A 17,469-nucleotide genomic window follows, 5' to 3' on the forward strand; every position below is an offset into this window, starting at 1 on the left:
GTAGATATTTCAACCGAGCACATTCCATGCATTCTTACAGTATTACTGAACTCCTCCACTACCTCATGAAAAAGGAGAGAGAGAGGTCTAATCTCCACTATACCTACAGGATTAAGGAATTCCCAAGTATTCTCTTTCACCGAGAGTTTGACGTTTATAATGTCTAACAAGCGTCTCTCAGTGGGATCCGTAACGATACACCGTTTGGTTAAATACAGCCCAGCTTGCGGAGTGTTTCACATTACTCTGAGAGAGTATTTATAAAGCATCTTAATGCACTTGAAAAATTGGATTTTCTTGCTGATGTAGAAAATCTTGTGCAATGGATCTCGTGGGTAGTGTCCATGCATTGTAGTGTAAGAACCAAGATTTCGTGGGGTATTTTTGCAATGAGTTAGCCGTAAATGAATCCAAGAAATCTCAACATATCACAGGTTTTGAGTAGAAAACTTAATATTTGAATAAAATTAATAAAAATTCTCTGAATGATCTTCAGATGGTCTTCTATAGCATTAAAGGTAATACCCCCCCCCCTCCCTTCTTCAAATAATAACAAATTACAAAAATATTCAAATAAGTACAAAATAACTTAGCAGCATAAAAGCAACACCATAATGCTAGCTGTTTGATATGAGCTTGATATTTACATTTAGGTGATAATAATCATATCCATAACAATGTAGGTTATAAGCTTGAGTAATTAAGTTTCATTTCAAGTAGTCAAAAAATTGGAATCACATTGGAAGATTTCAATTTCATTTTAACACTGTGCTTAATACTTATTTGAAAAGTGCATGGGTAATGAATTCATTGTTCAGTAATCTTCATTTGGAGGGAAAGAAATTCCGAAAAGTGTCAGTCTAAAAATGTTTATCGTTTAAAAGAAGGTTGACCTGCATCAATAATACTACAGTGATTAATAGTCATATTGATTATACACAGAGTAATTGTAGTTAAACAATGAAAGAAAATTAAATTAAATAATAAAAAAGAGCTAAATTAATCAAAATTACAAAATGAAGTACTGTATCTTTTTAGAAAAGAAAGTGTCATGGTTTAACACTATTCTTCCTTCAGGAATTAACAAATTTGAAGAAATTAATTACGATCAAGTTAGAACTGTTCTGTATCTTAAGATTCAAGAACATCTTTTCAGAAAGAAAAAAAAAAAGAATAAAAAACAGAATTGGTTGCTGCAGTATTGTTGATACTTGAATAGTGTGCATTTTTTCAATCTAAGTAGTGCAAAAGAAATACATCTAGTCTTGAATGATGCATTCAATCTCAAATTAACTATTTATAACAGCTTTGTTTGATTGGTTGCAATTTCAAGTAATTTATGGTTCTATCCAAGCCCAGCGACTGCTTCACTTATCACATGCAAAAGTCAGCCAGCATTGAAGTTTCCAAAGTTTTTCAGTCATTCTTTATTTATTTGAAAGAACTCTTAAGCTAGTCTAGCTAATAAATGAAGCGTTTACAGATTTTTGAAATTGAATAGTACAAAAATTATCTACAAAGGCTACTTTAAAGTATTATGGGTAGCTTTCAGAATTTTTGACTGTGGAATGCTTCCTTTAGTATATCCCTATTTTTATGGCATATATGATATTATGTTACTGCACTTGGCACTCAAAGCTGGTTTAGTCTCTGAAGCTCTCGTAACCGTACTTCATCAATCAACACTGTTTACGCAAATGGGTTTAATCACTTTCTACACTGCATGTCTGCGATAGGGAGAACTCGGCGTGTCTCTGTGTTACTCCATTACCGCAAACCTTCCCCACCACTGGTTGTATTGCATTCCACACTTCAAAGATGCCTGACCAAATAAGGCTAATGATGCGGCAGCCATTTTGTTCTCTTGATAGACAGAGGTCATACTACACCTTTGGTTCCCCCACAAATGGCAGAGGTCAATTAACAAGTTTTGATAGCTTCCATGAGGGTGGTGTGAGCTTCATTAAAGGTCACAGTTTTGCTAATTGGAATGGTAGTTAAGATACAGATGTGCAGGCATGCATACAGCATTCATAATCATACATTGTGGTAGCTGTACAAATAAATAGAATCAGATTTGATGCACTCCTAATTATTTTATCTTCAAGGTCCCAGTGTTTAAATGTTATGTAAGTATTGATATTGTTTAGATTGGAAGGAATAATCTATGCTTGACTTGTTATCATTTATTTCAAATAAATTGTTTTGAGCTGGAAAGGAAGGAAGACAAAAATGCAAATTGCATTAAGGAATATTTAGTTAAAAGCCTACTCCCCAATTTGTTGCTTCTCAATATTCTTGGCAACATCTCTGAGTCAAGTTAGCAGCTTATTTTTCTCAAAAAAAGTCTGCAATTAATCAAAGTGAGAAAAACTACTTGTTCTACATTTAGTTTCAACATTTCTTAAGTTTTTTATATTTCATGTTTTTTTTTTGAAAAGCAAAAGGAAGAATCTTTGTCGTGTTTATTATTTTTCTTCATTATTACTAGATCTGAGAGAATATCCACAAAAATGGAAAGTTCTTTACATCTTCCCTGTCCTGAGCATTTACCCCCAAGATATAAAGATAAATTGATTATGATCAAATATCATGACAAATTAACTCAAAAAAGCTGCTTTGCTTCAAATTTATGAACTATCAGTCAAGCTGGAATTTGTATCACATTATACTTTATGATTATTATTTAAAAGGACACAAGGCACGCTAAATGATGTCAGACAGCATACAGTACAGAAGTCATTTATAAAATAACTTGACAATTCATTTTGATGGGGTTTCTTCCTAGACTAGATAATCAAATAAAACATAAATTGTCTGTATGATTCCTCCACTCGTGTCATGACATACAGTGTACTGGTGCCAGGATGGCAGCGCAGTCTATACATAACTTATATAGCAATCTAGACACCATACCGCAGGCTGCTGGCCCCCAGCCAGATGCTCGACTGCCTGAGCTGTATGTCTCCTACGATTGTGAAAGCATGCTTCATGCGTGAACACATTAGCAGTTGAATGGAACAACCCATCTGGTTGGTCTGCATTCCATTACTAAGATCAAGACACATTCCTTTGGTGAGATGTCTTCTTGCTCTTGTATAACTTCCTCAATCAATGTGGAAATGTTTTGACTATCTCTTAACAGTATTTATGTTGTTACCAACAATACTTTAATATAGTTTATCGGCCTCTCTGACATGCGGTTGTAAAGTTTATTACTGTGTCTGGTGTGTCATGTAAACTTCCAAATGACTGTACAATTTAAATAACATTAATTGAGTTTTTTCCCTCCTTGATGTTGGGAACAGAATACTTTCCTTTTATTTTCGGATTTACTGTATGTATCCAAAACAAAACAAAATCTACTTGATACAAGCACAATTGTTTATTAACAATAAAAGATGACAGAGCACAAATAAGGAGACAAATTCATTTTACAACCCCCACCCACCGTTTTTAACAAAGACAAAAGTTAAGCAAGAGATAGAGAACTGAATAACACAAGAGAGGAATATTTACAAAAAATCAATTCTTTAGCATATTTTGTGAATACTGATTGACATTGTAGTGATAAATGATGTATTCATTATAGTTTAATGAGAACAATGGTTGTAATGATATTAATTAAATATAATACTTCTCTCGCATTGGTTACAGTGACACTGTTTTTTGCCCATTGGCAAGGAAGAATTAGTTATAGTGAAAACAATTATCATAGACAGCTGAATTATTGTACTTCCAATCCCCTCATCTTCTTCCAGCCCCATACTTCACATTAAACAACATTTGGAAATTTGCTGTCAAGATGGTAGAAATCTTTTTCAGTTTGAGGAGTTTTAAGCTAAAATCGCTTTTTAAATGTAATTATTTGACTACAGTAGAACTTATACCCAATAGCAAAAATGGTGATGCCAATAATGGTAACAATTTTACAGTCAGCATGTGCGATTCTATATGTAGTTGACCTAATAAAGAGTTTTACAATATAAAGTTGTCCCCACACCCATCCCTTCATATAGTTCTATCTGGCTGATTCTATTTTGGTGCAGGGTTTGTATTAATCATCTTAGTACGGTTATCAATAATTAGTCTAAAATCACACCAGCTCTGTTTGTCAGAGAGATTTAACAACAACTTAAAAAGATTCTGTTGTTTTGAGTTCCACTTTAATTATTCGTTGAGTAAACAGCTATTTGTTTCCATGGATGTTTTACACTATCTTGACTATTGGACAAGTGACAATTACATGTAAACACAATAAGATTAGAAGGCTTCATGCTGGGGTAGTTGTAGGAATTGATTTTGTGGGAGTACAGAGTGGAAATTTTGTACCCATTCTCTAATCTGTAACACTTTACGGGTTCAATGAGCCTTATACTACTGTGACAAAGTTGGAAATATATAGCATTCATTAGGAATAAATGATATAGTTCTACATTGGCATAAGTCTGTATGTTATAATGCTGAAAAAATTTACCACACTAGGCCATAATTTTGTTAACTCCTAATTTAGCACTTGACATGTGCCATGTGTTTTCTGGCTGTAAGGTTTACCTGGATGTTAACGTTCCTTCACTTGCTGCAGAAAAATGTTTCTGTGGGCTGCCTGCACCTTTAATACCCAGGCCTGTACTTTACCTACGACATAAACTTTTTGTGCATTCTGAGTATGATATATATCCCAATCCCTAGAAAGTATTTGAGCACAACTTTTAATTGTTGCATTAGTGCCACAGCATAGTGAAGCAGTTGAAAATCAAAGTAAAAACAACAAAAATTGCAGGCTGCTATTAAAATGATATTTACTCTGCCTAAATGCAAAGCATGTTATTGGTTTATAGTGTGTATATATGACCAAATTACTTGTGAATAATTTTGGTCATTTTAGTCATTTCAGTGCATGGTGTTCCAAAAGCAAAGAAAGAGGGGGGAATACCCCAACCTACTAAAATCAGTCAATTGATGTTCTTCTTCGATAACAATGTCCAATTTCTAAGTGTTTAATAGCGATGAATGGTCGGTGAAAGGTCAGATTTACTCTAATTGAAGTCACATTGTTGTGGAGTAACAGTGAAGTACTTGGCAAAGAAATAATCCCAGCCATGATTGACCGCAGATATCCTCTTCCTTTATGTACCAGACTTGTCCAAATCTGTTTGGCATTCTGATTTCCTAAAGAACTGTCTCAGCAAACTTGCTTGCTTGACGTCTTAAGTACAACTTACTTATCAACTGTTTGTAAGGCTTTGTGCTTTTCTTGTACAAGGGTGTTAAAGGGATTTTGTTGTGTGTACAAAGTTTAATTGTTTACACACTCACCTTTTGAAGCAGTCGGGTAATAAAACATTGAACTGTTTATTCTCAATGCATGAGACTGAATGTAGTTGTTGTATTCAGCAAGACATGCAATTTATCAATTCTGCATAATATACCAATCATGCAAAACTTACAGTAGCAGGATGTCCAAAATTTTAAGTTTTACAAATGAACAAATTTAAAAGTCACCATTATTTCTCAAAACTAGTAACTAGAGCTGCTAAAATTTGTCGAAAGTTTGTTTCATTCCAAAAGTAATTTTCAGAGGTTTTTTTTTTACTGTAATTCAGACTATTCTGACATACAGTACTGAGAAGTGATATAAACTTAAACCAAATTACATGTTCCATCATTAGGAAAAATTTTTGAAGGGGGTGGAAGGGGGTGTGTATGTCAACTGCTTTCCACAGCAGTGTATATTTTAGGTTCTCCATTATTTGGGTGGCAGTATACCATCAGTTATTCCCAATCATATCTCATCATACTTGTTAAAACATGCCCCATCAATGGTTTAATTGCTCTTGGAATATTAGGTGTCTGTAACATTTGCACCTTTCAGTGCAATATTTGGATTACTTGAGATGATCAAAAGACAGCCTATCACAATAACAGTTATAGGAAGATGAGCCTATGCTTGATGCAGTGGTGTAATATGTGCAATGCAATAATGGATTTATATTACAAGCATAGCAACATAGTCGGTCATATAGTAAAGTGCATCTACTGCAGTGTGCATTAAAGACTATGATAATAATAATGACAAGGTGTACTTCTATAATTCTTTCATGGCAACCATTCTGTCACAATTTTGTAGTTTCTGTTCATATTTACTAAATACATAACTGTAACTGTGATTAAACTGTAACTGTGATTAAACAAAAGATTTGTCATCAAGTGTGTCCAGTGGTAACCAGTGAGTTTTCTTTATAAGAATTTAAACAAATGGATATGTAAATAATCAGATATTAAATAAATTACTTGTCCAAGATAATTGCACAAGGATGTTTTACTCTAGGCATAGAGTAATTAACAAAATGCCACGAAAAATAATTGTTTAATGGAGGTGCTCAAGGAAAGAAGAGACTATTTTGTGAAGCAATACTATAAGAGAATTGCATCATCGGTAATAGTTCACAAGCTGACTGTACTGTACCATACTGTACATGCTCCACAAAGAGAGACACTCTCCATCTGCATGTATGAACTAAAAATATTTGACCTCTGTACGCTCTCTGCCACATCTAAACTTGGTCATGTACTGACTCCAGTACACTGCATTCCAAGAATGTTTGATCAAGTGGGTTGCTGGATTAATTGTTAAGTAACTTGCTAGTGGTTTTTAAAATTCAGATCCTGTGTGTCTGCCCACAAACTTCCTGATAAATATCTTCAAAGTGAGATTAATATTTTGTTGTCTCATGAATTTCTGATGGGGAGTTAAAAGTGATGTCACTAACAGGAGAAGAAATTGTCTCAATTCCACTGAGGAGAGTCATGAGCTTTCTCATCCCAATTAACCTGTCAATCCCTCCGTACGAGACAAAAAAAGTACCCAATGGGAAGTCTGGAAACTACAGGCATGATAGAGTTACCATGAGAGACTCTTGTTAATTAATCTTAGGAATGTATCTCAATGCTTTTTACCTTTCATTGTACCCCAAGCATGTTTTGCTTTTGAATTACAGTAAGTTAAAAAGAAGCTCTGGTACTTATGTCAAAGAATGGAAGCACATAGGGGGCGATATACTGAATATTTGAATGGTCTGATAGGAACCATTCTTGCACTGGTGAGGTATCAAGATCCAATGCTACAGTACATAGCAGCCTAAGCTATAGCCAATTGTTAAATGTGAGAAAAAGCAAAGGAAATCTTAAGCACTACTGTAGGTGGTGATGTTGGTTGTCAAATACATAATTATTAAAAGGAACATTTTGTTGCCAGTTGCCTAAGATATTTATACAGTACTTTGGCAGTATCAAAAAAGATTCCTGTTGGGCTAATGTACAGCAGTAGCATGTGATGCACTCACAGATCACTGATTCACTTTTTTTTTTCACCTCCAAGTGCAATAGTTGGATTACTTGAGAAATTCAATAGACAGCCTATCACAGAAACAGTTATAGGAAGATGAGCCTATGCTTGATACAGTGGTGTAATATATGTGCAATGCAATATCAACTAGCAATTCAGTATCTAAAATACTATACTATAAACTACTGTATGTAGTACCAGTTTACGTATCTCTCATGAGAGGTTAACAAAGCAAACCCAGCAGAATAATGCTTGAAGCGAAGATAAAAATTCAAATTAACTTTGGGTAAACTTGTTTAATTATGGTTTTCTAACAAATTTGTCAGTTGAGAAGTACAGATCCATTGGAAACCTACTGGGCACACATTTGCATATTTGATGTATTGTGTTTGATGCCAACGCAGTACCCATTGACTGAAGACAGATGAAGTCAATAGTACAAGTTTTGTCATTTTGAAGCAGTTAACAAGCCAAAAGTCTACAAGCAGTGGAATTTTTTTAATTCATTAGGCTAATATTGTTAAGTGAAAAAATGGAATTTACCACTTTTATGTACATGTAAATTACATTTTAGTATGCCACAAAAGATTGTCAATATTTTAAAGTGATATATATTCCAAATATTAATAGATGTTGTGTGATCTATCCAATATATACTCTTTATTGTTACAGTGATTTTTTTTTTCTCTGCTCCTTGCTTTAAATATTGAACTATTTTTCATCTTCCTCCAATACAGACATACTCTGGTCTATTTTGTGTTGCCATCAACCCATACCGAAGACTCCCGATCTACACAGATAAAGTGGTCATGTTGTACAAAGGCAAACGAAGAGTTGAAATGCCACCTCACGTCTATTCCATTGCTGACAATGCCTACCATGACATGTTGCAAGGTAGTTTTCCGTCTTTGGTCAATGAGAGAGTTTCAAGCCAGCCTTAAGTTCAAATTGAGATGCATGTACCAACTATTTTATATATCTGAGTAGATGGATCATCCAGTGACACCAGTGTACCTCTAGTCTTGTTTGTATCATGTGTATTAACAGGGTCAGGAAATCTTGACATCAGTACATGAATTAAGGGAATATAGTTTGATGTTTGACTTTTCCTCAAAGAAACAGGAACAAATTTCAAAGCATTGTTATTGAAAATATAAATCTGTTTCTCTTCATGAAATCACTATGGATCTATTTTGAGTTATGTAGAGCAGAAGCAATATTAATAGGGGGGGGGGGGTGGGGGGTTAGGTGTACCTGATATCTGAGTGAGTGCTGGAGTTGAATGATTCCAATTTTAAGAAGGTAGGAACTGTCCTCCTGTGAAAGTAACATTTGACTATAGTTTTTGTATACATGTTTAAAGTAAATTATCTGTATTCACCTCGTACAGATATTAACAATTTATAAACAGAGATCTACAAGAAGGACGATACTCAAAGAGAAAATAATAGAACATTTTTGTTAATATCGACCTAAACTTGCAGGATTCTTCTGAATTGTCATATCTTTACCATAAATTGGTAATAATGAATGGAAACAAAATGGTACATTTGGGACAACAAAACAAAGAAATGCAACTGTATAGGATAACAATATGAGAATTACAATTTTTCATCCCAGTGGCTAAAATGATACAGTAGTTCAAATTGAAATGACTTTCAGTTTAGAGGCAGAGATAATACATGTATACTGGCTGTTGAATTATTATTTTCCTCATTGTGCTTGGGCATGGTGACATCAACAAGTTTACGTATTTGCAATCTTTTCACTCGCAGATCACGAAAACCAGTCTATGTTGATTACGTGAGTTTTAGGAATGTAAATTCTTTGGGAAGAATAGGATCAAGTTTTCACCGTTAAAACATTAACATCAAAATGAAACGAGCCCACTCAAATATCCGAGTAACAATTTGAAGCAAAAAACTTGAGAAATATGAACAACTTTCTAAAAATCAAAGCTTTACAAATTATTTCTGGGCTGAAAGTTTTGTTCCTAATTTCTTGCAATTGTTACATTCAAGGAGGTCTCTGACACACCAAGAATATTAGTTTGATTGAGAACCATTTGGTTTAACAAGATTATGTTGCGACATAGTTGACATACATTATATACAAAATTGGTTGCAATTTCAAGTCTTTTGACTAAAGTGGTCATTCAAAATCAATCTTTGATTTCAGCATTATAGCCGCTTGTATATTGAACATGATTATCATCTTTAATACTTCCCAGAGAATTTAAGAGATTGCATGAGCATATGACGTTGATGAAGAATCTTCACACCATCGTAGATGCATGTGTCAACAAATCTATCAAATATAATGCATGGCCCTGCTTTCATTAAGATCAGTTTAATAATTTTAACTTTCTTTCGTCCCCCCCTCCCCCTCTCCACCTTTTTTTTTAGTAGCTAAGGCCTTAGACACAAACTTAGAGGTGTTATAAAATACAATGCTAAACTATATCAACTTTATCAATTCCTTCGAGATGAAAGTCCACATATAGTCTCATTCAGACAAATTACAACATTTTGCACTACCATAGCAATCTATGGTAAAATCATTCTATGTATTGGGTATAAAGGTTTACTCGACAGTTTATCCGTCAAATTTTGGCAAAACGTATAAAACAGTGAGCAATGTCTAGTGCCTTAAATAATCTTCTTTTAAGGAAAATCAGTGACTCTGATAAGGAAAAGTATCAAAAGAGATTCAACAACATTTCTAACAAATCAGAGATCCTAAAGGTTTACACTCACGATAGTAAAATTATCGTAAATGTACATTTATTTCACTCATTGGCTTAATACCTGCAGCCTCCCTCACCATGGTAACACTTCCACTTTTAGACAATTCCCATCCTCCCATACTAGCAGAGCTTTCTGCATATGTTCTTCAATTTATTCTTTTGGTATCAAACCATAGCTTGTCACCCTCCTGCTTTCATTCATGGCTTCTGCAGGCATAATCTCTGCTACTGCAATATCGGCAAAATATTCTACAAACTATAAAATATAGAAGAAGCAAAAATGATTATGTTCTATCTTTAAATTTTGAAATAAACTATAAAAGCTGAAATTTGCTTCACAGGTGTCCCTCACTTGTCAGTCTCATGGCATTGATTCCATTCACAGATCCCCCACCCACAGCTTTGACCTGCATTGCATATAAGCTTTGCCATTTTGCCCAGTTTACTGTTAGCTTGATAATTGACAGCTACTTCACATGTACTACTCAGAACAGCCAAACATTTTGTGCATGAAATTACAAAGCAAACGCAGCCCCCACCCCCACCCCTACCCCAAAATAAGTGAAAGAAAGATTCCTGTAAAGCTATAAGAGATCACCCTTTTTTGCATGGCCATTAGTACTTGAATCCACAGAGAAACCTAAATTAAAGCTTTTACTATTTGCACTGACAATGAAATGTTTATAAGAGCTCTCTCCATGGCCTCACCCTTTCCTTCGCTTTCAAGCTTGCAAAAAAAAAGAAAAAACAGGTTCACTTTCAATTGTGAACATTTTCAAACTTTACTTTCGAATAATTAAAGTTTCTCTAGATGACATGAGATGGTCAGGAATCCAATTACTTGGAAGAACAGCAGAAATCCAACCATAGTGTGGAAGTCTTCCAGTCTACCCTTCCCTTAATGTTGTCCTTTCATGGATGTAATTTCTATCTATAGATAACTCGATATTATATTAAGTTTTTATATTAAGTTTTGCAGTGATATAATTGTTTTCATAATTCAATAAGTTTCATTATCTTAGTTATACTTTATTTTGCAGTAATAGTAGGTTACATTACTTCATGCTATAGTATATACATATATAGTTTTCACTTTGCTTGGTTCTGATGTGAATTACATAAGAATCCATGCATGTTCATACACTTCCTTGAATTCCCCCTTTTTTTTCTTTTTTTTGTAGAAATTAGTCTTGATTGATGTGCGACTCTCCACTCTTTGTGACAAGATACCTCCAAAAACTTGAAAATCAGAATGAAATTTTCCTAAATATTTTTCTTCTCCAAAATTTTGCATAAGGCCAATTGAGAACACTATGAAGATATGAATGATGACTAAATTCTAATTGAGCGACCAAAATATTTCAAGTTAATCACTGACTTGATTTTTTTTAATCATTCCTCTTTGGTGGTATCTTGCCTTACGAGAATAGTAGAACATTGTAAATGTGATTGGGTCTATTTTTACTTACACTGCCTCATGTGTCATTTCTTGCTTGGTTAATACAAATACAAAATGATTTCTGAACTTTCGAGTTATTCTAATAGAATAACATCTAAAACACAAAGAGATTGCAAAAGACAACAAGAATATCACCTTATATGGTGGTGAAATTGAGTGAAAGGACTTACAAAAGTACTTTTGTTTAAATTTCATTGATTTCCCAAGCAAACAAATGCCACGAGGGATATAAATATACCTATTGACATAATAGATTTCCATTTAGTGTGTGTGTGTGCGTGAGTATCAGTCAGTCAGTCTGTCACAATGGCATATAACCAAACTGTGCGATCAAGAATCAATAAAGAGGAGTTTAGTCATATTTCAAAGCTTGGAAAATTACATCCTCAGCATTTTGTAATTGTTTGAGACTAAAAACTATCAAGACATCATTTCTGTGATGGCATGAATGTTTCATGTTGTGGACGTTACTGTAGCAAACGATACTGAGGATAAAGCCAAAAATATGCATGTGATCCTGAGTGATCCACCATAGTTTTCAGGGATCAAGCAAAACCCTCTTTAAATATCCACCTTTTGGTATAAATGCCATATGCTGACAGCGCATGCCACCTGACAAGCTGCAAATGTATGGGATGCCGAAACTGTAAAAAAAAAATGATTGCTTTAACGTGAATGATTCCCACCCCCTTTCTTAGTGGAGAGTCTGGTGCTGGAAAAACAGAGAATACTAAAAAGGTCATCCAGTATTTTGCCAACATTGCTAGTTCATCAGTAGGGAAAGCTGAGTCGCAAGAGGGCGGAAAGAAGGTATTGTGGAATTAGCCAGTGACAAACATATTTACTACAACCAGCTTGGATTTACATGCTTTTCATATATATTTTCCTCTTCTCTGCCTGAAATGCATAATTCTATAGCAATTTGCATAATAGCAATTTGCATAACAGCAACTTGCAAAGGAAGCAAATGGTTCCTTTCTCTCTGTCATAGCTTTATAGCTGCATTTCTTTGTGAAGAAATCTTTTTCACAAATGTTGCTACCGCATCAGAAACGTTTAAAAAAAAAAAAAAAAGGAAAACTGACCACATTGCAATAAGAAGCTTATTCACCGACTGCTTTGGGCATATTAAACTATTGTTTCTAAAAGTTGCTAACGAGCATGCTATGTGTTTGTTTCATGACATTAAAAAAACCCAACCTTGAGATAAAATTCTTTTGTCCCTTGCTGTCTTTCCCTTATGTTGTGCAGTTGTCTTTGTTTCTTTAATTTATTTATATTGTTCTGCTTAGTGTTTGTCTGTGGCCTTCTCTTTCCTGATTTGTGGCAAATATCCTTCATAGTAGTTGTTGCTTGCTTCACTTCTACCAATAATCTATCAAAATCAAGCATTCTTAGATCTTTTTCCAAGTATGCTCTTGTCTAGTATCTGGTCCCTGCCAGAGGATCTTGGCAAATATCCGCAGTTTCAGACTGTGTCACCATGGAGATTTTCAGGGGGGAAAAAAACGACAAATAATTATGAAGACAGAAAAACATACAGTAAAGAATTGAATCAATATAAAAAAATATACAGACTACCAAAAAAAAACAAAGTTTTCTGACTTGATTGTAGAGGGGGAAAGTGGGTAACACATGAAGTTGGTTTGACCCTGTGTTCCTGTGAAACTTTTTCATTTGAATTAAAATTCATATCCATTTGTTTAATGCAAAAATCATATGACGGACTTGATAATGTAAAAATTATGAACAAATTCTTGGGGTATTATTTTTTTGCCATTTATGTTTCAAACCTCTATATTCCAAGCCAATTTTTCATTGGTATAATTGTACACTTGCTTGCTTTTTTGTTGCTTGTTGCCTCAATAAGTTTCCCAAAGATTGCAGCTTCGTTAACATGATTGCTTCTTGCCTAGTTACGAAAGCTGAGAACCTCTTTTTTCTTTGCCTCCACTGATACCCAATCGCAAATCTGCAATTTTACCATCGCTATCCTATCAAATAATTTGCATTGTTACGGAAGCAATTTATCCAGGCTGGTTGCAAGGTTATTGATTGTCATTGGTATGTTCTATGTACATTAGGGCTGATCATGTTAGCCCTTTCTTTTCTAAATCTCTTCCTTTGGTGTTGCCTTTATAAATATTCATGAGCTTTTTAGCCAATGGTTGACACCAAGGCAGAGCTGGCCTCGGAGCTCATGCTACCTCATGTGTGTCATCGGTGATGTTGGAAAGTTCTGGTCAGGTCTTACAATAACGCAGAATACAGTGACTGACAACAAAATTCAGTGTTTTTCTCCTAGAGAAGATAACTTTCCAATACGTCAATCTTCAAAATATGTTTTTTGCTCAGTTCAGGATTTCTCTTTTAATTGTTTTTCGTTTCATATTAAGTTCAAAATATTGATTTCTTGGGCACCAAAAAAAAAAAAAAAAACAAGGTTCAAATGTCTATTAAAAGAAATGTAAAATCAAAGAATTGGAATGCTCTGACAAATCAGAATTTATTTGCCAAATCAGACAAATCAGATTTATTTGCCAAAATTGAAAAAGAAAGTTTGCATTACTGCAGAATGAATTTTGTTCAAGTCACCATATCTGCGTCATTGTGGACATTGTATCAGATAAGGAAGTGTATATATAGTTAAAAAATATTTATCAAAATATGAAAAAAAATATGAAAATAATCTCACTTCCATAAATCGTTAGGCTAAAGCATTAAAAAGTGTTACAAGAACAGAGAGAGAAGAGTAAGACAAAATTTTTGGGAATATATAAATGTGACTTGGTGTCTTTCTGTGGGTGCTTTAGTGCTTCCATATTACGGTGGCGCTATTCCCTACACAGAGACAATCTGAAAACCTGGTGATGCTCTAGTACGTAGGACGGAAGTAAATTGTGAAATGGCAACATAAATTCTGGTCAAACAGATGACAAAAAATGGGAAGATCACATTTTGCACTTTAAGAGTATATCGTATGAATATTCATTAGACAGTCTGACAGGTCGTCACGCACTCTCGACCAGAAGGTTAGTTTTTGTGAAATGTTCCTAAAATATTGAAATTGGAGAGATCTTTTGGACATATATTTCTTACGGAATTGCTGACTTAATTCATTCCACTTGGGTCTATTTGAAGTTTTCTGTGAAAAGGTGAAACAATTACATAATATCACCAAAATGTTTCTCGTCATATGTTATAGGTATGAACTTAAATTCTATAAAATAAAGTTACATCACAATTTCCGTGTATCCACAGAAAAAGGAAAATGACTTGTGTCGAGTCGAATATAAAAATTTCGATCTGTTTCATCTGGTATTTTTGTTGCCTCTTCACAAACTGAATGACCTAATCACTTTCGCTTTCATATCCCAAACCTAAAGAAAGAACCCTTCTGCTTGGTAACAATTAAGCTATTTTAAAGGCAAGGTAATTATTTATACATCATCTTACTTAACTGTGATGTGTGACTTTTAACCAATCGATGGCAAATACAATGAAATATGAAACAGGAGGAAATGTTTGATGAAACTGCATTAACATGACATGGTGCATTTTAATGATGATATGATGCATTTTAATGAAAGTACGGAAGTTGCAGCCCTGCCATGTAGCTGCTGCTGGTTGCAATAGCTGATTAATATCCCATGCTAAGAGCACAGTGCCAGATTATCCAATAGGCAGATGTGATGAGGACCCAGAGGCCTCAAAGGTCTAGGGGACTTCAGCATAGTCATTCAAACCTTCTGTTTCCAGTTTGGGACTACTTTGGGGCCCGGGGGAGGGGGGGTGGACAGGCGTATGGTGCCTTAGGGTGTTGATCCAGCGCTGAATGAGCACAAATGTAGTTAAGGTTATTAATTGCACTTACTGTGTAACAACTTGATGTATAAATCTTATGTCTGTTACCTCTGAAAGCAAACTGAAAAGTTAAAACCGACAATTACAACATTTTCATGGTATGGTGTATGCGAACATATAGCCTCCTTTGAATATGATAGAATGGAAATTTTTCCACTTATGTGGTTAACGGGGTTAAACTTTACAAGGCCTTCCAATCTACTAGGAATGCAGTCAGTTTTCATAATTTTTGTATCCATTATTTACCCTACCGCATAAATTATTACGTTCTTAAATGTATCAGCTTGCGTATAGTCAATTGTGATGGGAATTATGACACTGAACGAATAGAGATGCAACACGTGCAATCAGCTACTCCAAACATGGTATATGGTCTGCAACTTTTTATGGTATTGTTCCATAGTCTTCGATTAAAGGAAAGCGTTTCTAAAACAAAACAAAATATGGTAAAACTTGAAAATATGTTGGAGTCACATGACCAACAGTGAAGTAAGATGCTTGTCACACTCATTATGATAATAGGAAGTTTAAGTAGATTTTTTATTAAGTAAAAATATTCTCAATATTACCATCGAGAAAAAAGTGCTAATTATGATGTACAGTTTGGATCCAGGCAGGAGGATGGGGATGTATGCAGCCTAGGTAAATCAATTCTCTTTTCTTCCTTAAGGAGAGACTCCTTGCCCTTTCGGTCCAATGTTCCTCTTTATGTCTGTGGTACACCGTAGCATGGAATTAAATTATCTTTTGAGCATTTAATGTAAAAAAATTGTTATCAACAAAAAACAAAACTGATTCGTTGCAAATAATTTTGACGATGATGATTACCTTTTCGAATAATGTCAATATTTATGTGGAATTAACGAAATCAAAAAAGCTAGGGACTTGATGCATCTGATCTGGCCGGCATCCTACTGTACCTACAGTACACATTTGATCCCCCTTCTTTAAAACTTAGTTCGATCATATTAAGTCAAAAAAGGTCTATATGCTGAATTATCAAACTTTAATAATTTCAGAATAAAGTGTTGTGTCACATTTGTTAGAAAAAAATCTACAAAGTTGTAACAATCAATATTACTTTTCATTATACATATATCTCATTCCTTTTTTTATCCATTTTTATTTTTTTATGATTTTTGTTGTTGTCATCAAATGCATACTTTTCTGCTAATGAGAATTTTTGAAAAAAAAAAATGTGTAGGGTAACCTGGAGGACCAAGTCATCCAAGCTAACCCTCCTCTGGAAGCCTGGGGTAACGCCAAGACCATCCGTAACGACAACTCCTCCCGTTTTGTAAGTTGATCGGCCAGCGTGAACGGTGTTCCTTGCAGTATTTCAATCATTTTCACTTTCAATTCAAATATTTTAATATGTGATGTTGTTTCTTTCTTGTCTTCAAATGTCCAGTAGCCCATTTGATTCATTTGTTTATGATGCTGTGGAAAAAATTGATCATTATCTTAAGACATCCTTTTTTTGGTTTTTGTGTTAATGACATGATTTCATTGTTTAGTATTGTTTGACAGTATGACAATGTGATAGGAGAGATGATGAGGAGGGAGGGGGAGGGTGGGGGCGGGGGAAGAGGTGGAGAAATGAATGGTAGGGGATAGAGGTTGAAGAGAAGGACAAGAAGTTTGCAGTTTTATGACTGTTTCATTTTGCTAGCCATACCAAACATATCATTGTGAAGTGCTTACATCCAAAATTGATGTAGAAAGAAGAAAATGGAAGGAAAAAGAGATAGATAGAGAGTACTATCTTTAATAAAACAAGAACTTTGTATCATCAATTCACTCTCTTGCTGCATATTCACCACTCAATCAAGAGAACTAAAGGAATTATGATCTTCTGCTAAACATGAAAAAGTTAAATCCAGTTTAATCATCGGTTAATTTCAATCTAGAAAAAGGTGAGAAAAGAAAGAAAAATCAAGAAGGGGGAAAGATAAAAGAGAGTTAAAAAAGTGAAACTAACAAATGTGTTTATGAGAATAATAATTATTTTATAACGACATAGATTTACTGAAAATTTATCGTCGCTGGTAT

General features: G+C 34.4%; 1 protein-coding gene across 2 annotated transcripts in view; it reads left to right on the plus strand.

Moving 5' to 3' along the window:
• The window catches only part of LOC139960531 (uncharacterized), a 67,137-nt gene that overhangs the window by 6,478 nt on the left and 43,190 nt on the right, over window positions 1–17,469 (plus strand). For both annotated transcript variants that reach the window (XM_071958958.1, XM_071958957.1), the window contains exons 4-7: window positions 8,086–8,242; window positions 9,124–9,151; window positions 12,252–12,363; window positions 16,622–16,714. In XM_071958958.1, the coding sequence (XP_071815059.1) occupies window positions 8,086–8,242; window positions 9,124–9,151; window positions 12,252–12,363; window positions 16,622–16,714 (390 nt within the window). The remainder of the gene's footprint in view (window positions 1–8,085; window positions 8,243–9,123; window positions 9,152–12,251; window positions 12,364–16,621; window positions 16,715–17,469) is intronic.

This window comes from Apostichopus japonicus, chromosome 19, assembly GCF_037975245.1.
Source record: "Apostichopus japonicus isolate 1M-3 chromosome 19, ASM3797524v1, whole genome shotgun sequence".
Lineage (NCBI taxonomy): Eukaryota > Metazoa > Echinodermata > Holothuroidea > Aspidochirotida > Stichopodidae > Apostichopus > Apostichopus japonicus.